This window comes from Octodon degus, unplaced genomic scaffold (assembly GCF_000260255.1).
Source record: "Octodon degus isolate 3935 unplaced genomic scaffold, OctDeg1.0 scaffold00033, whole genome shotgun sequence".
Classification (NCBI taxonomy): domain Eukaryota; kingdom Metazoa; phylum Chordata; class Mammalia; order Rodentia; family Octodontidae; genus Octodon; species Octodon degus.
In genome coordinates this window covers 3,441,214-3,468,467 of record NW_004524609.1, presented here as the reverse complement: position 1 = coordinate 3,468,467, position 27,254 = coordinate 3,441,214, and the positions used below count along the sequence as shown (strand labels likewise).

The window sequence follows — 27,254 nt, the reverse complement described above, 5'->3', positions numbered from 1 at the left end:
TTTTTGGGTCTTCGATAGTTTTATCTTGTAACATAGGAATTCCTGGAAATCCTATGGAAGGCCTGAGTTCAATCCCTGGTTCCGAAAACAAACAAGCAAACAAAAACTATCTTCTACAGCTTTCAAAAAGTTTATCATGTTGTAGCTGCTCAATAGTTGTTTGCAGGCTGGGTATATAGCTACAAGCGTCTGCCTGGCAAGTCCAAGGTTGTGAGTTCAAGTTCCAGTACAAAAACAAATCAAAAATTAAAAAAAAAATAATACTCTGTGCTAAGTGCTAAAAAAAAAGGGAGAGGGAAATATGTGAGGATTAAGTGAGTTAATTCCAAGTCAAATATATCAATAAATAACCATGCTCTGAATGTTTTTTCACATATTGCACAAGATTTAGAAAATATCACTTGTTTATGCCTAATATTATTTTAGAAGCGTCATGAAAAGGGCAAAAGACATGGCTTTCCTACTGCCAAGGGGTGTGTGTAACATTCAATTAGGTGGGGTGTGTGTATGTGTGTGTGTGTGTGTGTGTGTGTGCGTGCATGTGCATATGTGTATGTGTACGGGATTGTTTTGTGGTGACTTTTTGGTTTTGGTTTATTTTTCTTGATGCTGGGGATTGAACCTAGGGAGGCGTGCGTGCTAGGCAAGCACCCTGCCACTGAGCTGTATCCCCAGTCTGCCGACCTTTCAATAACCCTTTCCCAATCATATCTTGCCTAATAACTTCACAATGGCAAGCAGAAATGCCCAAACCACACCCAGTTAGGCTGACTGACCCCAAGGGGCACTGCCTGGGATCACTCCCCAAGTAACAGGCCCTGATCCCTGCTAGGCTAGGGCTTCTACATGCCGCACAAGCAGGAGGGAGGTTCAAAGGAGGAATGAAGGTGAGAAAGAGCAGCCTACAGTTCTTCTGATTAGCAAGGAGGTTGACATCAGTCTATAAAGCTTGGCACAGAGGCGCACTTGGGCATCCTGCGTGTTGGGTGTGTGCTCATGGTGGGTCCAGAAAGTAATCACAAAGCCACGAGGGAGTCACAGACAGGCAGCTGTAAAAGAACAAAGTTCTAAGAGAACAATACCTCTTGTATAGCTTTTCCCTTTCGATTTCTAACGTTTAACGAACACACTGTATTCCAGGCAATGAACTTTATGCCTTTACCTTGTCATCTCATACTAATCCTAGGATTATCACCAATTTTACAGAGAGGACAGAGCCTAAAAGAGGTGAATAGGAACTAGACATGGTGGCGCACACCTGTGATCCCAGCTCTTGGGAGGCTGTAAACAGGCGGATCACTATGGGTCTGATCTAGTAGTGAGACCCTGAACACCCTGTAGACCCTTCCCTAAAATACAAAATAAATAAATAAATAAATAAATAAATAAAATAAAAAATAAATAAAAGAGATGAATAGCTTGCTTCTGGTCACACAGCTAGAAGGCAGAACCAAAGCCTGGGGTGGTGGTGCACACCTGTAATCCTAGCACTCTGGGAGGCAAAGTCAGGAGGACAACAAATTCCAGCTCAGCCTGGGCACATTAGTGATTTGATGAGCCCCTCTCTCAAAAAAAAAAAATTGTTTTAAATCACAGGGAATGTAGCTTAGCGTGAAGGTCCTGAATTTAAGGCTCAGTACTGGTGAGGGGAAAAAACAGCGAAGCCATGACCCAAACCTACGTGGTTGTTGTTATTGTTTTTTTGTCTTTGTTTTTGGTTTGGTTTTCTGAGACAAGGCCTCCCTGGCCTTGAACTCACTGCATAGTGCAGGCTGCCCTTGAATTCATGGTGACCCTGCTGCCTCCGCCTCCCAACTGCACAAACGTAGGCCTTCTGACCGCAGGCCGATGCTCAGGCCTTCACGGCTGCTGTACTCCTCATGAGTCCAGACCACTGGGGCTATGACGGGCCACACAGGCACAGACAACTCCCCAGACATCAGTCTGAGCCCTCTATTAATCCCTCTTTGCTTGCTGATACCACATTGAGCAAAACCGACCTTGCTATGAATCTACCTTATGTCTACGTCGGCTGTGTTTCCATCTCTGATCACTATGAACCAAGAGGGCTGGCTTTTCCTGGTAGTTGCTGAGTTGCACCTATTTCCACCACTGGTCTGAGACACACCTTAGGTGGTGGCAGGGGGTGGGGTGGGTGAAAGTCCTTTTGTTTGCACACCATATACTGACACCCTTCCCCACAGCCACCCACATCCCCACGCTTGACTTGTCACCTTGCAGTGGCTGGCTAGGATCAAAGGCTGAAACCTGAGATTTTACATTTTGTTAAGGAGAAAGAAAGGAGCATCCTAAGGGGAAACTACTTTTGAAAATCCCTTTGGTGTACTCTGTAGGCTATTTCCTAAATGGAAGGATTAATCTAAAAGTCCAGCTTCTCCACTCAGGATTGGTTGCAGAAGGGCAGGCAGTGACCAGAAGAAGGCAAACACTGATTCCAGGGCCGCCTGCACTGGCCTTCAGGTACAAGTTTGGGATTCTCACCTTGCACTTAGATTCCAGAGTTTCTTGCGAGTTTTTTATAGAAAAGGAGACACACTATGCCTGGGCGCTGTCTCTTCTCTCTGTCACTCTCCAATGCTACGCAGTTAGATGATCTCTGCAAGGAGACCTCCCCCAACGAGCCTTTGTTCAACCCGCACCTTCTCTCTACACTACTGCCGTCTTCTCCCGTCGCCCTGTAACACATCTGTGCTTAGTGGTCTGGCCTGTAATTATTTTGTTTTGTTTCGGTACTGGGACTCAAACTCGGGACCTTGTGCTTGCCAGGCAGGCTCTGTGCCACTGAGCTATATCCCCGGCCCCCAGGTCTGTAATTGGTTTCTTACCCCCAGGAAGATTCTACGGGCCACGGGGACAAGGACTTTCCTGATAGATCCCAATCGCCCAAAGTGGCCATAGACATTCGGTGACCACAACTGAAGGAAAATGACCAAACATGTACAAATACCCGCGCGAGGATGCCACCTGTAAAGGGTTAATAGAGTTTTGTGCCTTAATTGTGGAAAATTATAAAAACCCCTTGTGCTTCCTGTTATCTGCTCTAAGAAATGTGTTTTCCCTTTCAGCTCAAGGCTGTTCAACAATAAATAACTGTTTCTTGTCAGGGCAGCAAGCTAACTCAAACTCCCTCCCCAACCTTCTCCTGTAACGTAGTCAGCTTAAGATGTATCTTGTAAAAATATACGCTTATCACTAAGCTGTGAAAGACCGTTTAGTTATGAACAGTCTGCAGCTGCGTCAAGTGAATGCAGTTTCTGTTGTTCTGTGCTAGATAACAAGTTTGCTTACCAAGCTGGATGTGATTTCTGTTATAAATCCCCCCTGCTACCTACGATCGGGGCCGATCAGCCTTCTCCTGCGAGAGAAGTGGCTGCGGACCTGAGCTCAGTAAATAAAGGCTCTATTCAGATTTCTCTCTGGCTGATCTGGTTCCCACGCAGAGTTGACCCATAACACCACCCACCGCCTGGATGTGGGTGGGACCTAGGGCCACTTCAGGTCGGGCAAGAGCTTGGGTCTAGCTGCGTGAGACTAGTACACACATGTGACAACAAGGGCTTTTAAAGGGGGCGCTACTTAAACCATAAACATTTTTCAGAGCTCGCTGGGTGGCGCACGCCTGTAATCCCAGCACGTGGGAGGATAAAGCAGGAGGATCTCCGAGTTCAAGGCCAGCCTCGGCTACATAGGAAGTCCCTGTCTTTCAAACAAACAAAAAAAGTAGAGAAACACTTCAGCAAGTGCTCCTTGGGGTTTGCAGGTCACTAGCGTGTGAGCTGGCGAAGCTCACGCTGAGCTAGGCCTGCACAGATTCCACGGGAAAGCCCCAGAAGCAATCGCCACAAACACAAGCAAGCCAAACAGACCCTATATTCTCACTGAGCAAGGGCTGTCTGCCTGTCCCTCGTCCTCCGCCGCGTCTCCTTTCTCTTGATGCCGCTAGCTTCGCAACCTTCCAGTGGTTCTCTAGAGTCAGCCACGCGCTCAGACCGTTTGGTCTGCACCGCCAGGCGGGGGCGCACCAGTTAGGAGACGCTTCCTAATCTTCTGAGAAACTCATGACGTCTCTGACACATCTCATCAGGATTGGCTGAGACCAATGGGGCAAGCAGAAAGGGAAAAGAAAAGAAGGGGTGTACGGGGAAGATAAAAACATAGGAGAGACGTATCTCCTACTTGGAGAGAGAGTGTGTTTGACTCAAGGCAATCATTACTAACTAAAACAAAGTGAAAATAAAATCAAAACGGTTTTTGCAGCTAATAATGGCTGTATAAAGAAAACAAGAGGTTGTCCTCCCCTATATATTTTTGCCTCGTGGTTTTGCCTGGTGCGCGCGCTCAGAGGCGTTCTCACCTTGGGCCAAGAATATTTTAAGGATTATGAGTCTTGTGGGGTTTTTCTCTCTGTCAAATTCCTCCCGGACCCGGCGTGTTGATGCAGGCCTGTAATCTCAGTGCTTTGGGAGGCTGAGGCACGAGAATTGCAAATTCGAGCCCAGGCTGGGCAATGTGGAGACCTTGTGTCCCAATATGAAGAGCTGAAGATGTAAAGTCAGTGTGAAGCCCTGGGCAATACCACAACCAGCAGCACAGCTGCCTGGACCACTACTTTTGAAGAAGAAGGGGAGGAGGGGGAGGGAGGGGGAGGGGGAGACAGTGAGACCTTAAAAAATGGGTGAAAAAAGGGGTATCTCACCCCCACCCTCATCTGGCCTCACCCTCATCTGGGCTTGTCCTGAGCCTGACGCATGGGCTGAGTGCCCCAGTGCAGTGATATTTGAAGCCTTGGAAGCCTTTTCTCCGACCCCTGCAAGATAATCACGCATATTCACAATCTCTTTTACGATAGCTCCCCGAGGGGAGGCACAGCTGCTATTCCAGGAGGATAGACCTGAAGAGACTTGCTCTTCTGTGGCTGGGGGTGGCAAGCAGATTTATTGGCAGCCGAGGCATCCAGTGTAGGTTCTAAGAACTGTATTTCTTGCCCTGTAGTGACATTTTATCCCCCTCTAGACTTTGGTACAGGGTCTCACTACGCAGCTCCGCCTCGCAGTGACCCTCCTGTTTTCAGCCTCCCAGCACGGGGATTACAGGCGTGCACCACCATGCCTGGTCTCCGCGGCTTGCTCAGCACACCCAGGGGCAGGGCTGGTGCAGCATGTGGTGCTGGGGATCAAACCCGGGTCCCTGTGCTTGCCTAAGCAGGCGCTTTGTCCACTGAGCTATCTCGCCAGCCCTCACTTCTAGACTTTTTCTTTCATTTCTCCCCTTCCCATGGGTCTCATTAGTTCCCAAGCTAGCTCCAAACTCCTGGCCCGGAGAGAGCCTCCTGCCTCACCTTCCTGAGGAGCTGTTGCTACAGGCACGTGCCACCACAACCCTCCTGAGCGCTTATCTTTAGGCTGGTGGTTGGCTTTCTTTTCCTTTGTTTTCATTTTATGTATTTGGTACAGGATCTCACTCTGCAGCTCGGACTCGTAGCGATCCTCCTGTTTTCAGCCTCCCCAGCGCTGGGATTACAGGCGTGCGACACCAGGTCTCCGGCTCCACGTGCCCAGGGGCCAGGCCAACGTGGCATTCGGGACTGGGGGTCGAACCCTGGTCCCAGTATGGTTGGCTTTCTTGTACGGTAGTTTTATCATGGCTATGAGTCTGTTTATACTGACAGTTTGAAGAGAAAAGTTAGGGTAAATACCCCTATGCAAGCTAGCCCCTTTCTTCCCAGCAGTGTTTGTAATAATGTCACTTGAAAACAGCCATGATGGGAAGTATTTATAGCACTAAAATCATCGAAGGGGGCTGGGGAGATAGCTAAGGAGAATAAGTGGTGCCTGGCAAGTGCAAGGGCCTGAGTTCAATCCCTGGTTCCACTAAATAAATAAATAAATAAATAAATAAATAAATAAATAAATAGAAGGTTACAAATAAAGGTTTTGTTTCATTTTGAGAATTGATTGTCAAGCGTTTACTAGAACACCACATCTATGTTCATTATTTTCTCTCTGTACGTTGTGCTTTTCTCGTTTGTGTTGTATCCTCCGCATCTGGAACACTGGCTGCAGAGCATGCTCGCGGACATTTAGGCACTGAAGGATCAGAGTCTGCGACCTAACACCTTGGCTTTCTTTGTGGAGAGGCAACTCCTGACTCCTTTGGAAGATCTGAGCTTTGTGACACCAACCTCCGTCGACTCCCCTGCCTTGACTCTGCTTCTGTAGCCCGTAGCCAAAGGTGTAGTCAGAATGAGAATTTGGATCTATCCAGGGACCACCACCTCTTCTGGCCAATAAGGCTGCCCATCACCTGCCCTCGTATCCCCTGTCAGAAGAGAAGCGAGCAGTAAAGCTTGTCAGAGACAGCTCTCAGCTCTTGCCAGCCTCAGACTGCTCCGAAGGCTGAAGTGAGGAGAGACCTTGTCGCTGGTTTTCAAAAAAAAAAATTAAAAAGGCTTTTCTGTCACCACTTTATAGTTACCGTTGTAGAAGCTGTTTTTGACAGATTTGGGAGAATTCTGGGAACTTTCAATTTGCAAGTTTTTATTTTATCTTTATGGCAGTATTTTAAGAATTATTTGTATATGTCATAATGTATTGTTTACAATTTAAATATCTGAAGTTGTCATAAGATCTCAATGTAGCTTTTCTTTTTGGTTTTTTGAGACAGGGTCTCACTACGTAGTTCAGGCTGGCTTCAGACTCACTGGGAGCCTCCTGCCTCAGCCTCCAGAGTGCTGGGATTATAGGGATGCCCCATCACACCTGGCTACATATCAAAATCTGAGCCTACTTCATAAGATATTTTATAGTAACCCCTTTGAACCATTCTCATTTCTCACTTGTGACTTTGAAGGATTTTATTTATTTGTGATACACATCTTTTCAAACTGCCATAACTCAACATCCTAATCTGTCCTTGGCTACTAAAAATTTCTCTAATTTTGACAGAATGTTTCAGCTTAAAAATTTTATTTATTTGTGTGTGTGTGTGTGGCCAGCTCAGCCCACCAGGGGGCGGGGCTGGCTGGCATGTGGTGCTGGGGGATTGAACCGCGGTCCCTGTGCTTCGCTAAGCTTGTTCTAAGTAGGTGCTTTAGACCACTGAGCCATCCCACCAGCCCCCATTTTTTCTAATTCTTTAGTGGTATATCAGCCATCACTTTTTTGTGTGTTTTAGGGAAGGGTCTACAGGGTGTTCAGGGTCTCACTACTAGATCAGACTCGTAGTGATCGGCCTGTTTACAGGCTCCCAAGAGCTGGGGTTACAGGTGCGGCCCAGTGTCATTTGCCGTCTCAGCGCGCCCTGGGGGTGGGGCCGGCATGGTAGGCCCAGGGATCGAATCCCTGGCCCCCTGCACCTGCTTGTAGGTACTTTAATCCGCTGAGCTATTTGGCTGGCCCTGCTTTCATCCTTTTTTTTTTTTTTAATGAAAAAGTCAAATTTCAAGATCTTCCAAGCTATTAAAACGATTCTTCCTAATAGAAATAGCTGTGTCATGTTTTAAAAGAGTAGCTTTAGGTGGGTGCGGTAGCATACGCTGTCATCTCAGCTACTCGGGAGGCTGCGCTAGGAACCTGGCGGTGAGGCCAGCCTGGGCAAGCTGGTGCAGCAAAGCCTTATCTCAGAATTTGAAAACATTTTAAAGCGGTCGGGGGATTTGGCTCTGTGGTAGAATCATTCCCTAGCATGTGTGGGCTCCCGGGGTCAATCTCCATTTCCACACACTCAAAGTTAGTTTAAAAAATGTTCTTGTAATTTATAAATTGGTCAGTTAGCTAATTTTGGCAAACAGGCCTGCTATGGCGGACCCATTTGATGTGAGTGGTGTATTCCTAGGGAAGTAGGAAGATGTTTCCTTCAAGTGGATAATTGTTCTGGCAAAGGCAGCCATGGTTGCGAGCCTGGCTTGGAGAAATGGCCTGATGAAACCTGAAAAAAAAAACAACAACAACAACAACAGAAGCCCCAGCCAGGGAGCTTTTCGCCACAGCTAGTTTATGTCTCAGCCTTGACTGATTTTCTTGGTGGCTGGTCTTCCCCATCCTCCACTTCCTGATTCCTTGTGACTTTTACCTGTTCTCTATCTCTAGCTGTTAGCACCTAGTGCGGTGGCCATTGGTTTATAGATGCTGATGATATAAGCTAACTGTTCTTTAATTCTGGCTAAGGTACCTCTGATGGTGAGGGCTAACTCCATCTCCCTCTCACCTCAAAAACCCTATTCTAAATTTGTCCTCATCAACAGTTAACCCATCACCCCAGAAGGTTAAAGCCAGCTTAACCTTAACAATTAACTTGGGTACCAGATCCTTGAGGGTTTTTTTTTTTTTTTTTTGAAGGGCAGGTAAGTGGGAGACAAGGTCTTATTGTGTAGGCAGGCATCTTTATTATCCGGGCATCTTATCCAGAACTGGAGGGACAGAAAGGTTAAGGGTTAAAGTCAGCTGTTAGTGCTAAATGAACCAACCTTCGCAGGCCTGTTGGCAGCAAGGTGCAGATACAGTCTGGACTAAGCAAATAAAGAAGGGGAACTCCAGGAATACAGACGGGAGATCACAAATTAATTAGTCCAAGAGACTGCGAGGATAACTCTCAAGGACTGAAGCCAGGCACTGAACCGCACGCTGCTAATCCCAGCACTCCTTGTAATCCCAGCACTCGGGAGGCTGAGTGCGGAAGATCACTATGAGGTCAAGGCCAGCCTGAGCTACACAGGGAGACTCCATCTCCCATTCGCCTGTCGCTCAAGGATTTGGTAGCCCAAGTTAACTGTTAAGGTTAAGCCGGTTTTAACCTTCTGGGGGTAATGGGTTAACTGTTGGCCAAGACCAACTTGGAATGGGGCTTTTGAGGTGAGAGGTGGACTTAGCTTTCATCATTGGTTATTCCTGAGCAGGCGCTGTTTTTGGAAGTACCCCGTCCTGGAGTTCACTCTGGAGGGTTTGTGAGCGGCGATGGACACACACAAACAGAAGCCAGAGCGCAATGTGTACCCTTACGGAGAAGGCCAAGTGCTTGGCAAAACACAAATGACAGCAACAAATTGATGATGGCAGCGGGAGGATGGGGGGAGCAGGCAGTCCCAGGGAAGTTCCAGAGCAGCGGTGTTTGGCTTGGCCTTGAAGGATGCGCTGATGCTTGCAGAGAAGAGCAATTATTCATGTAATAATAAATATGTCCTGAATACTTAAGTTTGTAACAGATAGGGTCCAAGGTAGCGCTTGAGCTTTTGAGGGGGAGAAAGGTCTGGGATTGAGAGGGCGTGGCATTGTAGGGAAGGAGACTCCAGCAGGGCTGGAGGATGGCATAGGGGCGTGGGCAGTTGGTGGAAAACAGAGCTCGAGAGGGAGGGAGGGAGAGGGCAGACAGAAAAGCGCCTGTAATGCCACGCTGCCACACGTAAGAGAATACTCTTCTGTAAGCCATTGGCTTAATTAGTTAATTAATTTTTGACACAGGATCTCCCAACACAGTTCAGACTTGCAGTGAGCCTTCTGTCTCAGCCTCCCCAGGGCTGGGATGACAGGAGTTCTCTACCATGCCTGGTTTGGGGGCCGGCATGGCATCAGAGACTGGGGATCGAACTCGGGACCTTGTGCTTGCCAGGCAGGCACTTAGACCACTGAGCTATATCTCCAGCCCTATTTATTTTTAATTTCTTAAATTTTTTTGCAGGTTTTTTGTTGTTGTTTTGTTTTGTTAGAGAATAAAAAATAGGAAGAAAAATATTGAAAGGGCCAGAGAAATAGCTCAGGAGTACAGTGCCTGCCTGGCAAGTGCAAAATTCTGAGTTCAATTTCCTGGTTAAAAAAAAAAAAAAAGAAAGAAAGAAATGATACAGAGTTCCACTAAACAATAATAGGAGTTCAACAATGGTCGTTGTCTTCACGTTAGTTGTTCAGATTACCAAATGTAAACATACAAAATTGATCAAAAAAGTTATAAAAAATTAAAAAGGAGAAAAAATAAGTATTAAAAAATATGGAGGGGCCGGGGAGATGGCTCAGTGGAATAAGTGCTTCCCCGGCAAGCACAAGGGTCTGAGTTCAATCCCCGGTTCTGCCAAAAAAAAAAAAAAAAAAAAAAAAATGGAGCGCTTCACAAATCTGCCTGTCACACTTGCCCAGGGGCCATGCTGATCTTTTCCATATGGGTTTAATTTTAGTGTGTGTGCTGCCAAAAAGAGCCCTCTTAAAATTCTTGCATTGCTGGGGATTGAACCCGTGACGGCTAGGCAAGCACTCTACCGCTGAGCTCCTACCTGGCCCTACCTGTTAGCTTGTAAACAGGTCAGAGCTTTGGAGCCCTTTCTTCAAAGGGAATCAATCGTTCGTGGTACTCCATATATAGAACAATCAGAGCAGAATTACTGGGCTGCAACAGGGAGAGGCTCCCCACAAAGTTCCCACCCGGAGTTAGGAACCCCCTCCCTCACTGGGGCCCACTGTGGTGGCATAGGCCTGGAACCTCAGCAGGAGGCTGAGGCAGGAGGATCGCTGGGGGTTGAGATCAGCCTGGGCTACAAAGTGAACTCAGTGTGAAGTGTAGAGTGAGACCCTGTCTCAAAAAGACAAAAAAAAAAAAAAAAAAAAAAAAAAAAAAAAAAAAAAAAAAAAAGACCCCCCACTGAAGGAAATGGAGGGCACACAAACTCGGGTATATAGAGGGCCATGTCCTGATTTGCCATCTTTGGGTAAGACTGGCAGGAAAAGTACAGGAGGATGGCCAGGTAGCAGAGAAGCCAATTGGGCGGGTCAGGCAGCAGCTGAGGACCTGACGTGGGAGACAGGACAGACCCAAGAAGACTTGGGATGTGAGCTCAACAGAACACGAGGACCACGAGCCAGGAGGAGGAGAGAGGGGTGCAAGACGGTTTCAAGCGAGAGCAAGTGGAAGCCCAAGGCTGTCCCCAGGCTTTGCTTTTGTCGCGGGCACCCCAAGCGCCTGGTCGAGGCCCCCATCCCGCCGGGCTGCCAGCTGCCTCCAGGAGCCTCCGCCAGGACCAGGACGGACAGCCGGGAGGACAGCGAGCCGCTGAGCGGATGGACGTGCGGGGCGTCCCGCGGGGAGCCGGACACGCGGATCTGACACTCGGGAAAGCGGTAGGGGTTGGGGACACAGAGGCAGGGCGAAGAGACTTCCCGGGAAGCTGACAGGAACGACAGCGCGGCGGACGGGAGTGTCTGTGTAGCCTGGGTATATAGAGAAGAGCGATCTGGGCAAAGCCATGAAGAGGAGGACGCTGAAGGACCCCCAGGGAAGAAAGAAAGGCCAGAGACCCCACTGGGGCGCTGCCTGGGCGTCTCTACCTTGCACTGAGAGCAAACAGAGAAAGTGGGACAGACGTGGAGCCCGGAGACTACACCCGTGTTACACACTGGTTTTGCCCTGCCGCCTGCGCTTCTTCCCACCCTCCCCGAGTCCAGCCCTGACTCTGTGCAGACTTTATTTATTTGCGGAACCAGGGATTGAACTCAGGCCCTTGTGCTTGCCAGGGAAGTGCTTATTCCACTCCACTGAGCCATCTCCCAGCTCCTTGTGCAGACTTTATAATCACTTTAAATCTTTAGAAAAAACCGAGCACATAGTTATACACTTCCCAGTTTCCTCCTTCAGTAATATCTTTCATCAAGATGGTAAATCTTAATAATTTATAACTAACGAAAGTTATAATTAATGAAACAGTATTGATACATTACTGTTAGCAAGGTTCATAGTATACATCAAAGTTCACTCTGTATTACACAGTTCTGTGATTTTTTTAAATGTATTTGGTACAGGGCTTGGACTCGTAGTGATCCTCCTATTTTCAGTCTCCCCAGCCCTGGGATTACAGGTGTGCGCCACCACGCCTGGACTCGGTGGCTCAGCGTACCTGGCACAGCATACGGCCCTAGGGATCGAACCCCAGTCCCTGTGCTTGCCTAGGCAGGGGCTTAATCCACTGAGCTATCTCACCTGCACTAATTTTGTTGTTTTTTAAGTCTCATAGTGTTGTCCGTCCTGGACTTGAACTCACAATCTTTTTCCCTCAGCCTCTCTAGTGCTGGGATTCCAGGAGTGTGCTACCAGGCTCAGCATGAGTTCTATAAGGCCGGGGAGTTAGCTCAGTAGAATAAGTGCCCGCTTGGCCAGCACAAGGTCTTGAGTTCAATCCCCAGTACCAAAACCAAACAAACAAATGAGTTCTATGGAGCCCATTTTCACAAATGGTTCATATCATAAGATCACCATTACTGTACCATAGAGCATAGTTTCATTGCCCTGAAAATGCCCTATACTTCTCCTGTTTGTCTTCTTCCCCCAATCCTAGCAACTTTTTTTTTTTTTTTTTTTTTTAATTTTACTCAGTCTATCATTTTGCTTTTCATGACCTCTGCTTTTCTCCGGGCAGTTTCTCCTAGTGTGGTGTTGAGCTCTAGACCTGGCCTTGAGCTCCCCGTGCAAACCCCGGCCAAGCCTCAAGGCTCAGCCTCCTGAGTGCTGGGATGACAGGCACACGGCCCCATGGCCAACAGACATGTTTTCGAACTGCACAACACTGAGGCGCGTGGCTCACCCTCCGGTCTGTAGTCAGGTGTGACCTGACCTAAATGAATGACTACAGTGGCCCCACCACGACCTGTCTTCACACAGCAGCGAATCAGACTCCGCGGAGCTGGCCCAGGCTGCCTTGGCCCTGTGGCCACGCCTAGCTGTGTGCGCCCACATTTCATTATTTTGAGGCCAAAGATCTTTTTAGATGGGACGTATTGGCTTGAAAACTGGAAGAAAACAGCTGGCATCCACTCTGGTGGAAGAAACAAAGGAAAGTTATAAACACCGTCTGGCAATTTTTCCCTCTCAGGGAACCTTGCATTCTCCCTGTTGGAAAGTCTGCGTCAGATGTTTGATCTGCTTGGCTGTGTTGACCGAGAAAATGTGGCTGTTGAGAACTGTGGACAAAACGTACCCAGATGAGGAGCTGATTCCAATCTTCATCACCCTTCATGCTTTATGTCTTGGGGTATTTTTTTTTTTTCTGTCTCATTGAAACAGGGTCTGTCTATGCAGTCCAGGCTGGACTTCACTTTGTAGCCCAAGATGGCCTCAAACTTGCAGCCTCCTGCCTCAGCCTCGATAGTACTGTGATTACAGGCATGTGCCACCACGCCCAGCCTTGTGTGTTTGAGTCTTAATCTGCCTAACTCCGAGATGTTTTCATTTATCTTTTCACCTGTCCAGGGCCCTCTCTGATTCCCCATGGTGCCTTTCAGGGTAAACAACCTCAGCAGTTGTCACATGGTGTGTCAGCTTTCCATCACATAAAAATACCTGGGACAATTAACTTATAGAGAAAAGGAGTTCTTTTCACCTCACAGTTTTTTTCTTTTTTTTTTTTTTTTTGCGGAACCAGGGATTGAACTCAGGCCCCTGTGCTTGCTGGGGAAGCACTTATTCTACTGAGCCATCTCCCCGGCCCCTACACCTCACAGTTTTGAAGTCTCCAGTCTGTGATTGTTTGGGTCTGTTGTGAGGTGGCACATTATAGAAGGAGCACGTGTTGGGGCAAAACCATGTGTATCAGTAGCCAGGGAGCGAAGAGGAGGAGGAAGGGGCAGGATCCCACAGCCCCAGTGAGGATATGCCCCAGCGAACTACGGACCTCCCAGCAGGCCCTACTAAAGGGTCCACCAGCCTTTAACCCACGGGCTGTTGGGGGACATTCATCTTTTATTTCCATACAGGGTCACGGTTGCTCAGGTTGACCTTAACCGTGTGGTCCTCCTGCCTCCCTCTCCAGAGCGGCTGGAAGCCCAGGTAGGCTGTCCCAGTTGTCTGATTCCAGTTATATGAACTCTCCATAGTGGGTGGAGCCACAGAACAGAACACAGACTGGGGGTACCAGGGACTGGGAGGATGGAGAAATGGGGACCAACCGTTGGAGTATGGGGTTCCTTTCCGGGGTGATGAAAATATCTGGAAACTAGGTAGAGGTGGTGGTCACAGTGTACTTCATGCCACAGAATTGTTTGCCTTTGAATAGTTAACGTCATGTTATGTTCATCTGGGAGAGACAGACACAGACAGACCCTGACTTCACAGGTCAGTGAGGGACACAGGTTGGGCGGTCAGTCCACAGGAAACCGCACGCTGAGATGAGCACTTGGTAGGAGGCAGAGGGAGGGAGACTGGGGGGCTGGAGAAACTGCAAGGACACATTTTGGGCTGATGTTCCAAGAGCCAAAGGGAGTGATGCGGAATGAGTTTAAGGTGGCCAGCAAGATAGGTCCTGCAGAGCCTTACAGCTCATGAGAGGGAGGGGGTGCCTCCGTTTACAAGCAAGAGGGAGCTGGGAAGGTTTTAAGCATGAGATGAACAGCACTTGAATTCTCTCCAGGTTAGACTGAACCAAAGGCACTGCACAGAGGAGGCAAGCATTCCACAGCAGAGTTACTCCCTCTGCGGGTTTTATCTAGTTTTAGATGCACATACTAGCTTGCCTCTTTTTCTAGAGACGTGGCTACCTACGAAAGGGTTGTATCAGAAGTACCTGCAAGGCTTATTTTTTAAAGCACAACACTGGGAACCACAGACACTGTGGCCAGTTCCTATAATTGCAACACCGTGGGAGGCTGAGGTGGGAGGATTACAAGTTGAAGCCCAGCCTGGAGAACTTAGTGAGACCCCGTCTTAAAAATGTAAAAAGGGATGGGGATGTAGTTCAGTGTGAAGACCCTGAGCTTATTTCCAATACTGCAATACTGTAGTTTACACAGCCAGACACGTGGGTGCGGGCACATGTACACACACACACACACACACACGCACACACACACGCACACTGGGAGCCACTGGAGGAGTAGCAGGCAAATTTTTAGAACAGTTCCCAGGAGGATCCTGATTCTCCGCTCCTCCTAGCCCTTCTTGGAGAACTACGTAGCTATAGAAACGTGAAAGGACTGAAATTGATACCATCTACCTAATGGGGCGGGGCGGGGGTCATAATTCAGTGACTGTTAACAATTTCAGCGGACTGTGCCATGGCAAAGTTTGAGCAAGAATGGAGAGGGATTCTTGACACAACTAAGAGGAAAGTGGCTGCAGAGCAGGTGAGAACTAATTCCTAAAAAAGGATTAGGAGACCGGCAGACGCTGCCTGGGGCGCTATGGTACCCTGAAGAAACCCATCAGGTGTCTGGGGATGAGAAGTAACCGACTTGTATAGTGAAAAAAGATCTAGCTACAGAAAAGCATGGTCTACCCATAGCACGCCTTGACAGCTTGTTAGAAACGCAGAAGCTTGGGCCTTGGGCCTCCTCCACCGCACAAATCATAAACTGCGTTTTTGACAAGAACCTCCCACGATTTAGTTTTTCCTTATGCACGCCCTATACCACCAGGCAGTAGGTCCCTATCACAGCCGAAGCACTTTATATTGAATATATTCTGATACCGGGCATTAGTTTTGAAGAGGCACTTAAGTTTTAAAAATTAACTGGACAAACAACTACAAGTTCTTTCACTATGCAAATTTCTGTCTCCTAAAAAAAAAATTTCCAGTGGAGTAAAATACCAGGCTTAAGTGAGGCAAAGCCGTGTTAAAAATGTGATAAGAATTCAGCACTTGGCCACGTCAACCGTTCACACAGCTGGATCCAGTCTGGAGACGCCCCATGATCCGTGGCAGCTCACAGCGGTCACAACTTTTTCTTTTTCTTTTTCTTTCTTTTTTTTTTTTTTTTTTTTTGAGACTGGGTCTCGCTGAGTAGTCTAGACTGGCCTTGAACTCATTATGTAGCCCAGGCTGGCCTCAAACTCACGGTGATCCTCTTGCCTCAGCCTCCCGAGTGCTGCTACGATGGGCATCTAAAGAAAGTCCAGTTGGCAGCTGTTGTGCCCTTGAGATCTGCTCTAAATCGTCTCCAACACTGGAAATGAAACCTGACAATGATTTCCAGGGAGCACTGTACTGTCGGACATGACTCCCGTGGTCGGTCACAATCGGGAGACTGCAGCGATCGCTCCCGCACCGCGGCTATCCCAACTGACTTTCGACCTCCGACCTCGCGCCTTGCCCAAGGCTTCCGCGAGCAGCTTCCGCTCCCGCCCCTAGGATGCTAGGCGGGCCCGAGGGGGGGGCGGAGCTCGAGGCCATCGGTTAGGGGCGGGGCTTGAGAAAGCACTCTCTCCATTGGGCCGTCATGCAGGGGGCGTGTCCAGGGGGTGGGCGGGGCTAGCAGCCACTCCTGGGCGACTGGCTCGCTGGGCTAAACCTGCGGAGGCCGGGGTCGGCGGGCGGGCTCGCGGCAGATCCCGGGACCGGAATCTCCTAGCTCTGGAGCGGAATCAGGGTCGGCCCCGTTTTAAAGCGGATCAGGGAGGAACTCTAGAATTTCGGGTTAGGAAGTCCCGGAACCCGGAATAATAAACCCCGGAACCCGGAATTAAGATCGGAAAGTCCCGGATCGCGGAGCACAGCGCGCGGAGCGGAGCCCGGATCGCGGGACGGGACGGACGATGTCGGGCCGTGGCGCGGGCGGGTTCCCGCTGCCGCCGCTGAGCCCGGGCGGCGGTGCCGTGGCCGCGGCCCTGGGAGCGCCGCCTCCCCCTGGGGGCCCCGGGATGTTGCCCGGCCCAGCACTCCGGGGCCCGGGGCCCGCCGTAGGCGTGGGGGGCCCTGGGGCCGCCGCCTTCCGCCCCATGGGCCCCGCGGGTCCCGCGGCTCAGTACCAGGTGAGCAGGGCGGGCGGGCGGGCGCCGCGGGGCTTCCCTGCACCGAGAGCCTAGGGGCCTTGGGAGGCTCTGGCCGGGCCCCGCGGGTTGCGGCCCTGGAACAGCTTGGGGGAAAGGGCGAAGGGACTACTGCGGTGTTGAGGCTTTTGGGAGTGTCCTGGGCTTCTTGGCCCGGGGATTCGGGCTAAGAGATGGGCGCGTCGGGGGAGGAAGCTGAGCGACTGTGGGCGGACGGGTTGAGAGGTCTAACCCGGGTCCTGGGGTGGGAGGGCCCTGGGAGGCGAGGAGAAAGTTTTGGAAAAGGGTCTTACTGAGAAAACAGGGTTACCCTCCACTGGCCTCGGTCCCATTCCAAGTCTGCCCTATTTTTTCCCCCCTCGTAGTTGGAAATTGGCAGATCTCTAGCGTGTTTGAGATGGCTCCCAGCTGCTAGTTGGGGAGGAAGGAGGTGTCCCTCGGCATAGGCAGGCCCAGGAGCCTGAGCCGCGATGAATCCAGGTTAGATCAGAGCCAGTGGCGCCCGGGCCCGCGGAAGGCCCAGCCTAGTTACAGACCACTTTTGTGCCGAGCTTTCTGCCTGGTGTCAGTATCCAGGAGTTGAGTGTGGAGGAGCAGAACAAAACAGAAAGGCTCCTCCGGGAACGTGCGGGTTCTGGGGCTGCAGAGCCTGCACTTGCAGGGGTCTCTTCTGAGAGCGCTGTTTGGACTCCTCAGGCTTCAAAGAAGAGAGCGTCTCAGGTTGCAGCTTCAAAGGCCTTTGAGAGACTGAGACTGATCCTTGTTATTGTGTGAGGAGCTCAGCCCGACTCTGCTGGTGGGGCTCCTCGTCCTCCAGTGTGTCCTTTGAGGTTGTCCCCAGAATGCTTGGGAATTGTGACTGTCCTTTTCCCAGCCCCCCTTCCCTTCCACTTCTGCGTAGCTTCCAGGTTCTGACAGTGCCGTATGCTAGCCCATGTGCCTGAGCCTTCGGGCTGGGCTTCCTGCTAAGGTTCCGCGGGGGGTGTGTTTGCTTCCTGTTCTCTCTCCGGATAGGTCCAGGTAGAGGTTCCAGAAATGCCTCCTCATGGAGTACACATATCCTGCCAGGTCCTTGGACCCTCGCTTTCTAAGGAGATGCTTACTTGGGGTTACTGATTGATACTGATTTTCCCTCTTCATTCCTCATTTCTGCAAAGAAAAAGAGGCTGAGTCAGAGAAGCCCAGGTCCTCAGGCTCCAGCTGGTGCCTGTCTTTCCCGTCATGCCCTCCCTTAGGGGTCCTGGGCCCAGGATTTCGGTGCAGGTGCAAACCTCGGCTAGAGAGCTTCCTGTTGGCCTTTCTGGCCTGGTGGGGTTGGGGGCAGGGGACCTGGAACCTACAGAAGGCTGCAGTTTCCTTGGCATGATACCCCTAGAAAGTGTGCCCTTGGGAAAGCCCCTTCAGGGATGGAGTCCACAGTTTTTGGGGCATAACACACAGTTTTTGGGCCTGTGGCAAGGCTGGGCCAGTTGGCCAGAGTTCTAGGGAAGCAGATGGCTCTGAAGCCTGGCTTCCCATCCCTCCACCTCTCAACTCTCCAGAGATGGGCAGAAGAGCGATATGGGAAGACCCAGCTCACTCGGCTAGAGGTGGATGGCCATTCTGTCTGCCCTTCCAGGAGAGACTTGTGGTCTGGGGAGCAAAGGGGGATTCTGTCTATTAGGGCTCATGAGCTGAGCAGGAAGAGCAAGGATTTGAGGTCCAAGCTGGACAAGTAGGGGACCCAGGGACTTGAACTGTAAACAGTTGAAAAAAGTGAAGTGATGGCCCATCTCCCTGCAGAGGGTGGCTCTATCTGTTGGATCATAGTTAACTGAGAAGCTCACAGAAGAGCAACAAGAACAAGGCAAAATGAACCAAAACACATACATTGCTGTGTTCACTCTACATTTTAAAATACTTCCTGTGCGTGGGGGAGAGGGAAGGTAGTCTCCAGCTGAGGCCTTTAGGCCCAGCTACCAGGAACATGAGGGCCACAGGCTTTGGGGAGGGGCAAGGCTTGCTCACCTGAATCCTAGATTCCTCACTTTGCACGGCAGCAGCAGCAAGCCCAGCCTCTGCCTGCTGTCCTGAGGGAGAGTGACAGGGCCAAACTGAGAGTGTAGGCTGGTGCTGGGCCTCAGGGAGGAGGTGGCTGCCCTCTGGGTTTCTGAGCTTTGAGCCAGGCTTACCTAGCCATGCAGTAGGCAGGAGGCTGAGAATTTGGGGCTTGGGATTTTTTCCCCCCTTTCTTTTTACTTTATTTACTTATTTTTTTAAAGGAGGAGGAGTTACTGGCGCTTCAAGGCCCAGGTGTAGCGCTTGGCAATGTGTAGCCCAACTCGCCGAACTGTAAGCAGGCTTCCCCTGGGGCCCTGCGTCTACTGGGGGCTCAGAGCCACAAAGTGAAACAGCCCGCTGGGTGGGGCCTGTGCTGCTCTTGGGATTTCCTGTTGCTTGAGCACCTGCCCTGGCGGTTGGGCCGTGGTGCCAGTTTTGTGGTGCCGGTTTTGTGAGTTGCTTCTTGGGGACCACAAGGGCCCTAGTTCACACTTTGCAGCTCTTGCCTTTGTCTCAGGCCCTGGGAAACACATACATCTGGGATCTGTGGTCCAGGATCACACAGAGCCCCCCCACCCCAATAATCTTGGCCATGGATCATTAAGGCAGAGAAACTTGCTGTCTTTTGCCTTTCAACAACCTTGATGAATCTTTTCCTCATGGGGAGAAACTTGTGGCAAGACTCCCGAGGTCCCAGAGCTCCTCGCTTTTAACTGCTCGTTCTCCAAATGCTTGCCTACTTTCTTTGTCCCTTCCCCACTCCTCCAGGTCAGGTTTCCCACAGTTTCTGCACCTGGTCATGAATCTGACCCTCTGCAGGAACCGAGGGTTCGGGACTAGATGAAGACGTGGGAGAGACTCACCTCCTGGCGGCTGGGGCATCAGAGGGTCCTTCGAGTTGGCGCACGTCCCCACCCAGCTTGGCTTAGTTGGCTGCTTGTGCTGGTTGCATAATCTGGACCCCGGGGCCAGCCCTGTGAAGCTGCCAGGGACAGTGTGTGCGAGGCAGAGCTGCCAAACAGGCCTTGCAGGCAGCAGCCATAGGAAGGGGGCTGGGGTGCAGCAGTTTCTCCCAGATGTACTGCACCAGGACATTGGGGACCTGGGTCTTGGGTCAAAGTCCTTCAGAAAAACACTTAAAAAAAAAAGAACTTATTTCTGTTACCTAGGTTGCTGCTAACTATGCCCTGTGCCGCTTGCATCTCATGATAATTTTATCTTCATTCTCCAGCTGGGAATGTCCAGCAGTGGTAGGAAACCAGCTATGATCAGCAAAAGCTCTCAGTGGGTTGCAGTCACTGGCCTAGGGCTGAGCTGAGCCAGCAGCAACCCCACTGCCAGGTGGTGCTTGGACCACAGGCGGAGGCCTGCTGTTTGCCTCTGGCCCACAGGCACCCAGGAGCCAGCTTCCCTTTGGGGTCTCCTGACTTGGGAGTAGGGGCACAGCAGCAGGGAGATGAGAGAGAGCCCCGTTCTGATTGCAGATAGGGGACATATGGTGCCCAGATGGTTTGTGCTCTGCCTGGTGCCACCCCCACGGTGGGCATGTGGCTCAGCCATGTTTCGAGTGCTCATCTGGGGCACTGCTGCCTAAGGTTAGGGGCTTGCTGGATCCTCAGTCACGACACCAGGCTTGTCCCAGGATGGCTCGTACCCTTCTGCACCCTTCTGCTGGCTGGGCCAGCGGCCCTGGCCTCACTGGTACCGTGCTTCTCCCAGAGTCCGGGTGAGGAGGCACTGGTGTGTGGTTCGGCCATCTGAAGGCCTCAGAGCTGCTGGGCCCACGAACTAAAGGACAGCATGTGGACTGGCAGGCAGCAGCAGCCCCAGAGAACTCCGCAGCCTTTCCCTCCCTCAGCGGGCTGGCTCTCCTCCCACTCCTGGGCCCTGGGAGCCTCAGTACTGGCACTGCTGCCAGGGCGGTTGCAGGGGCGGGGCCAGTGTGGGTTACAGTGTTCAGGAGCTGCTCCCCTTTGTTCTCAGGCTCTGGCGGGGCCCTCTTGAGCGCTGCCAGTGCTGGAGCTGGGCCTGGCTGAGGAGTGTGATGGAGGGTTTGGGCGGTGGGCCCCGCAGGGGCCTGCCATTGACCTGTGTACCCCCACTGGCTCACTTTCCCCAGCGGCCTGGCATGTCACCAGGGAACCGGATGCCCATGGCTGGCTTGCAGGTGGGACCCCCCACGGGCTCCCCATTTGGCGCGGCTGTTCCGATGCGACCTGGTATGCCACCCACCATGATGGATCCATTCCGGAAACGCCTGCTTGTGCCCCAGGCCCAGCCACCGATGCCTGCCCAGCGCCGGGGGTGAGACACCCTTTTATCCCACTTTAGCCCAGCTCTGCTGGAAACATTTCCTTCTAGCCTAAGAGCTTTGATAATGGAGGGAGACTTGGCTCTCTATGCAAGACTGGAGAGGGGTCTGTGTCCTCCAGACCACTGATGTCTAAAATGGATTTCTGTCCCCTGCAGGCTGAAAAGGAGGAAGATGGCAGATAAGGTTCTACCTCAGCGAGTGAGTGTGCTGGAAGGAAGCCCTTCAGCCTCTGGCTGGCCAGGGGGAGCGCCTTCGGGGCGGGAAGACAGGGAACCGGGCGGGCTGGGCTGTGCAGAGCAAGCTGTGGAATTTCGTCTTGTGCAGATTCGGGAGCTTGTCCCAGAGTCTCAGGCATACATGGATCTCTTGGCGTTTGAGCGGAAGCTGGACCAGACCATTGCCCGCAAGCGGATGGAAATCCAGGAGGCAATCAAGAAGCCCCTGACGGTATGCAGGCTGCTCATCCTGGCCCCCCCCTTTTGCTGAGCGTCTGCGTTGGGCTAGAGCGGGGCTTTTTCACGTGGAGGATACGTCCGGCCCACTGGAGCATGAACTCAATTTCATGTGTTTGGGCTGGTGTTTTTGTTTTAAAATTTCATTGGTACATTTGAGTTCTACATAATAGTGTTCATCTTCGGGAATTTGCACCTATAGTACACCTCGCTTCTTAAGTTCCTGCTCCCTTCCCCTCCCTTCAGCCCCTCTTCTCATTATTTACCAAACCTTTGCTTCCATTTTTTCCTTCTCCTGTCCCTTCTTTCCTTTGCCCCCCTCTTCTCCCTTGTTGTTCTGTCGGTTTGAACATCTCCTTTCCTTTCCCAGTATCTATTACACATTTTGGTCCTTACCTGCATTTTTATTAACTTCTCACACCAAAGAAACTGTGGTATTTAAATGTTTGTCCAGTTTATTTCACTTAAGAGTGTGGTCTCAAGGGCATCCATTGAGCTAGAAGTGTCTCAAGCTTATCCTTCTCTGTGGCAGAGTAGTACTCCATTGTATGAGAAAGCCCACCTCCTCGGTCCATTCATTGGTTGATGGGGATTTGGACTGTTTCTAAGATTTAACTATTATAAACTGCTGCTATCAACATGGGTGTGTATGTATCTCTGTGGTAAGATGCTTTCAGTTTTGGGAAGAGACCAAGAAGGGAAATAGCTAGGTCATATAGGGCCTTTAAGTCCTAGTGTTGGTCCTCTACACTCATTTCCAGTGGTTGCACCGGTCTGCACTTCCAGCAGCAGTGGAGAAGGGATTTTTCCCCTATAGTCCCACTGACATTCATTATTAGTGAATAGCCGCTTTCTGAAGTGAGATGGAATCTCACAGTTGTTTTAATCTACATCTCTCAAATGAGCAGTGACATTGAACATGTTTTCATATATTTATTTGCTGTTTCTCCATCTTCATCTGAGAAGTGTCTATATTTTAGTTTTGGTTTGAGTCTTTAAATTTGAGGGGTCTGATTTTTTTTTTTTTTTTTTTTTTTTTTGGTTCTTCATATATAGCTAGTAGTCTTTTGTTGTGGGCACAGCTGGCAGAATTTTTTTCCCCACTCTGTAGGTTATCTCTGCACTTCATTGTTTTCTTTTTGCTGTGCAAAGTCTTTTTAATGAGTTCTCAGTTGACTTTTTGTGCTAGTTCCTATGCAGTTAGGGTTTTGTTAATAAACTCTGCCTACACCAGTGTCTTAAAGAGTTCTACCTAGTGTGTCTTTCAGCAGATTTAGTGTTTAATATTTAGATCTTTGATTCATTTTGATTTTAGTTTAGTGCATAGTGAGAGATGCAGATCTAGTTTTACTTTTTAGCATATGGAAAGCCAGTTTTTCCAGTGCCATTTATTAAAGAGGCTATCTTCTAGTGAAGGTGTCCGGCTCCTTTGTCAAAGATAACGTGGCTAAGTGTGTCTGGAGTTGTTTTTTTCTGTTTCATTGATCCTCGGGTATGTTCTTTTTGTCAGTACCATGCTATTTTTATCATAGTTTTTTAAAAACATTAAGAATTTTTTTTTTTTTTTTTGTTAAAGGGTCTTACTACTCAGTTGAGACTAGTAGTGATCCTCCTGTCTCAGCCTCCCCAGCACTGGGATTACAGGGGTATGCTACCACAGCTGGTTTCACTGGGTGGCACAGCATGCGGTACAGGGATCAAACTTGGATCCTTGTGCTTGCCAGGCAGGCACTTAGATCACCAAGATATCTACCCAGCCCTACCATAGTAGTTTTGTATAATTTCAAGCCAGGGATTTTGATTGGGCCAGCATGTTTTAAATTAATATGAAATAGTAAGAAGTATGAAGATATTTCACTGTAATGAAGCACCTACTATTGTAGTGATATTATTTTATTAAGTTATTGTTTCAGATACATATATATGTATGAGGATCCTGGGTGATGATTAAGTGTAAATCTTACCCAGTGTGGTGACATCTGCCTATAATCCCAGGACTCTGGGCCTGAGGCAGGAGGATTGAAAGTTCAGTGCCAACTAAGACAATTTAGTGACTTCTCGCGCTCTTGTGTGAAAAAAAAAAAAAAAAAAGGGCTGGGGGATGTGATAGTGCAAAGGCCCTGACTTTAATGTATATGTGGTACCCGGGGCCTCATGCTTAACTAGGGAAATCCTTGCCACACCCCATCCCCAGCCACTTTGGATTGGCTTGACAGTGCCCTGTGTGTGCCTGTGCTATTGTGTTGACACTGTCATTTGTGTGCCTCTTTTCATCATAAAACTGAGTATCTTGAAGGCCAGGACTAGGATTATTCCAAATCCCAGTACCTAACAAAGTGCTTGGTCCTTAGCAGTCAGTAACTGATTATTGAATGAGTTCACATGGGAAGATTGGGTAGTGATTTTCGAAGTGTTCTGCTTCTACTTGATTTTCTTTAGCAAAAACGAAAGCTTCGAATCTACATTTCCAATACGTTCAGTCCCAGCAAGGCAGAAGGTGATAGTGCAGGAACTGCAGGGACCCCTGGAGGAACCCCAGCAGGGGACAAGGTGGCTTCCTGGGAGCTCCGTGTGGAAGGCAAACTGCTGGATGATGTGAGTTGGGGAGAGGGGTGTCTGGAGGGGAAGCAGCCTCTTGGGTTAAGACTGGGGCCAGATGGGGTGCTCCCCGAGAAGTCCTGCCATAGGGAGCGGATGTGGCTCCAGCTGTTTATTTATTGGTGGTGCTGGAGATGACCCAGCCTCGCCTCATGAATGCTAGGCTAGTATTCCACCACTGAGCCACACACCCAGTGCCAGGCTCAGTGTGTACTCAGTATCCACCCATGGCAGTTGGATGCCTTGAAGTTGTCACTGGCTGGTGTGGGGTACAGCAGGAGCTTTTCCCCCGGCCCCAGCCTCTCACTTCGTGGAGTCTGCCTCTTCAGATCCCTAGCACAGGGGTGGGGTGAGTGGGTGATAAATCCTATGGGACACAGTCAGGGCTCCCGGTGCCTCACTGTCCTGAGCTCAACAGCTGGAGAACGCTCCTGTTGGGGTAGTGGTTGAGAACGCAGAAGCAGCCCGAGCTCATGCTCCCTTCCATTCGTAGCCTAGCAAACAGAAGAGAAAGTTTTCTTCATTCTTCAAGAGCCTCGTCATTGAGCTGGACAAGGAACTGTATGGGCCTGACAATCACTTGGTGGAGGTGAGTGGCCCTCGGCCTTGGGAGACCACTTGAAGCCGCTGCACCAAGCCCCGGGTGTGGTGATGGCCTTGGTCCCCAGTGATGGCCTGCCCACTCGGTGATGAGCACCTCCCCCCTCCTTCCTATAGTGGCACCGGATGCCCACCACTCAGGAGACAGATGGCTTCCAGGTGAAGCGGCCTGGAGACCTCAATGTCAAGTGCACCCTCCTGCTCATGTTGGATCACCAGGTGACAGACGCCCCAGGTCATGTTTGGGGCCACAGGAGTGGCGTGGGTGGGGGCCTTGTTCCTGCCCTGTCCTTCTCCTTTGGTTTTGCTCAAGAACCCCTTTGCTGGTTCCCCTCTACCCTCAGCCTCCTCAGTATAAGCTGGATCCCCGACTAGCGAGGTTACTGGGGGTGCACACGCAGACACGGGCTGCCATCATGCAAGCCCTCTGGCTTTACATCAAACACAACCAGCTGCAGGATGGCCATGAGCGCGAGTACATCAACTGCAACCGTTACTTTCGCCAGGTACACCAGCCTTCCCCGGGTGATGTCCTGCCTGTTCAGTTCCCCTGCCTTGTCCAGTTGTGCAGAGCTCAGTGGGTAGTGCTGGCGTCCTAGCTGCTGCCTTTCCTGCCCCTGGAGCGTCCTGCTTGCTCCATGTGCCAGGCTTCCCCAGGCTTCTGCTGCTCTTTCCAGATCTTCAGCTGCGGACGGCTCCGTTTCTCCGAGATCCCTGTGAAACTGGCTGGACTGCTGCAGCATCCAGACCCCATTGTCATCAACCATGTTATTAGGTAAGGAAAGGAAGGGACTTTGAAGGCAGATGCACCCTGGGCTTGGGCTGCAGCCAGAGAGAAGCTGTAGGGGGGGCTTCTTGCTGGGCGTGTGTTTCTACGTCCTTTCCTGTGTGCATGCAGTGTGGACCCTAATGACCAAAAGAAGACAGCTTGTTACGACATTGATGTGGAGGTAGATGACCCCCTGAAGGCCCAGATGAGCAACTTCCTAGCGTCTACCACCAACCAGCAGGAGATTGCCTCTCTTGACGTCAAGGTAGGCCCTCTGCCTTCGCACCCGTCCCTGGGGCCCAGGGTGAGGGTGGGCTGGCATGGCACTTTACTGTAGCGCACTGGGAGAGGCCGCTGCCCAGTCCTGTGGTCTGTCCCTGGACACAGACCCAGGGCAGGGCTTGCCCAACACATGACCCTCTTCCTCAGATCCATGAGACCATTGAGTCCATCAACCAGCTGAAGACTCAGAGGGATTTCATGCTCAGCTTTAGCACCGACCCCCAGGATTTCATCCAGGAATGGCTCCGCTCCCAGCGCCGAGACCTCAAGGTCAGCCCTCTTTCCTCAGGGACTCCCAAGTTGATTTCTACCCCAGCGCTGTTCTCCTGGTTCCAAGGGCAGATGGGCTTTCAGGTGGGGGTTATGCCATGGCTCCTCTCCTGGCCCGCAGATCATCACCGATGTGATCGGAAACCCCGAGGAGGAGCGGCGAGCTGCTTTCTACCACCAGCCCTGGGCGCAGGAGGCAGTGGGGAGGCACATCTTCGCCAAGGTGAGGCCTTGCCCGCTGTGGCCTCCTTTTGTTGTAACAAGAAGCCTGAGCCATGTTCTTCCTTCTCCAGGTGCAGCAGCGCAGGCAGGAACTGGAACAGGTGCTGGGAATTCGCCTGACCTAACTGCTCAGGGATCTCTTCTGTCCTGGAGCCTGGCAAGGGACTGCCCTTTGGGTCCTCGCTTGTGCCGCAGACATGTAGGATGCGGTGAGGGGTGTCTGCCGGCACCCTCTACCCCCAGATTTAGTTTTATAAATGTAGTGATAGGATTCCATGTTGCTTGGTCCCAAAGCCTTATTACTTTTCTGCATTGGCTTTAATTGGATTCTCAGATGCCTCCTTTGCCCCCTGCAGGCAGCCCCAGACAGGACTGCTGCAGGCCACGCTCTGGTGTTTTAGGAACCAAAGGCTGCTGGGTTTGCATGTTTACAGGCTCTCCTCCGGGGCCAGTGTCAGAGCCGAGTCTGCGGAGCTGGGCACGGAAGAGGAGGCCCAGCTAGGCTCTTCTTAGCCTTCTTAAACCAAAGTTCTTTGCCATTCCTACAAGCCCAGCCCTGCTGCTGGCTTCTTTCTTTCCTTTGGGTATTTGCACTATGTGGGGAACAGGTTTTTCTATGTGGGAGCCACTTTTTTGTACAGGGGTAGGTTGGGGTTTTTCAGGGAGCCCTATTTGGTGCCTCCTTCCTTGTTATTTTCTTAATCTATGCAAGCGGCTACGGCCGCCATCATCTCCTGGGATCCCTCCTGGTTGGGATGGAACCTCTAAGGGGAGGGGAGTACCCAAGGGGGGGTGCACGTGGCAGAGGGCAGGGTGAGGTGACAGGGAGGCTGGGAGGACTGTTTTGCCCTTTGGAACTTGGAGCTTAGGGCTTGGCAAATGCCACTTGTGGCAGGTTTGGAAATTTCCAAATAAATTCTTTTGTTTATTGGTGGTGCCTAGACCGGGTCATTAC

The 27,254-nt window shown here is 50.7% G+C and overlaps 2 protein-coding genes and 1 non-coding gene across 4 annotated transcripts in view; 1 reads left to right on the top strand and 2 right to left on the bottom strand.

Moving 5' to 3' along the window:
* The window catches only part of LOC101586090 (intercellular adhesion molecule 5), a 16,002-nt gene extending 12,012 nt beyond the window's left edge, over nucleotides 1–3,990 (bottom strand). The window contains exon 1 of one of the 2 annotated variants that reach the window (XM_023714099.1): nucleotides 3,901–3,990. The gene's annotated coding sequence lies outside the window, so the exon portion shown is untranslated. Of the gene's footprint in view, nucleotides 1–3,887 lie in introns of both variants that reach the window. The other variant, XM_004630162.2, reaches the window with a different exon arrangement.
* A 6,110-nt stretch (nucleotides 3,991–10,100) lies between these two features.
* LOC111816516 lies at nucleotides 10,101–10,207 on the bottom strand. Its single transcript, XR_002820892.1, has one exon. It is a non-coding gene; the product is annotated as a U6 spliceosomal RNA (small nuclear RNA).
* A 6,027-nt stretch (nucleotides 10,208–16,234) lies between these two features.
* Smarcd2 (SWI/SNF related, matrix associated, actin dependent regulator of chromatin, subfamily d, member 2) lies at nucleotides 16,235–27,224 on the top strand. The gene is made up of 13 exons (XM_004630025.2): nucleotides 16,235–16,734; nucleotides 20,912–21,096; nucleotides 21,262–21,304; nucleotides 21,431–21,553; nucleotides 23,998–24,153; nucleotides 24,650–24,745; nucleotides 24,874–24,975; nucleotides 25,101–25,262; nucleotides 25,434–25,531; nucleotides 25,655–25,790; nucleotides 25,955–26,077; nucleotides 26,199–26,300; nucleotides 26,371–27,224. Exons 1-13 carry the CDS (start codon nucleotides 16,519–16,521, stop codon nucleotides 26,422–26,424), a joined length of 1,596 nt encoding a protein of 531 aa, XP_004630082.1. The 5' UTR covers nucleotides 16,235–16,518; the 3' UTR covers nucleotides 26,425–27,224.
* Nucleotides 27,225–27,254: the final 30 nt, after the last annotated feature.

Coding starts and splice junctions, on each gene's coding strand:
- Smarcd2 (XM_004630025.2), top strand. CDS start 16,519: ATGTCGGGCCGTGGCGCGGGCGGGTTCCCGCTGCCGCCGCTGAGCCCG. Junction 21,305..21,430: donor ATAAGGTTCTACCTCAGCGA/GTGAGTGTGCTG, acceptor CGTCTTGTGCAG/ATTCGGGAGCTTGTCCCAGA. Junction 24,746..24,873: donor CTGACAATCACTTGGTGGAG/GTGAGTGGCCCT, acceptor TCCTTCCTATAG/TGGCACCGGATGCCCACCAC.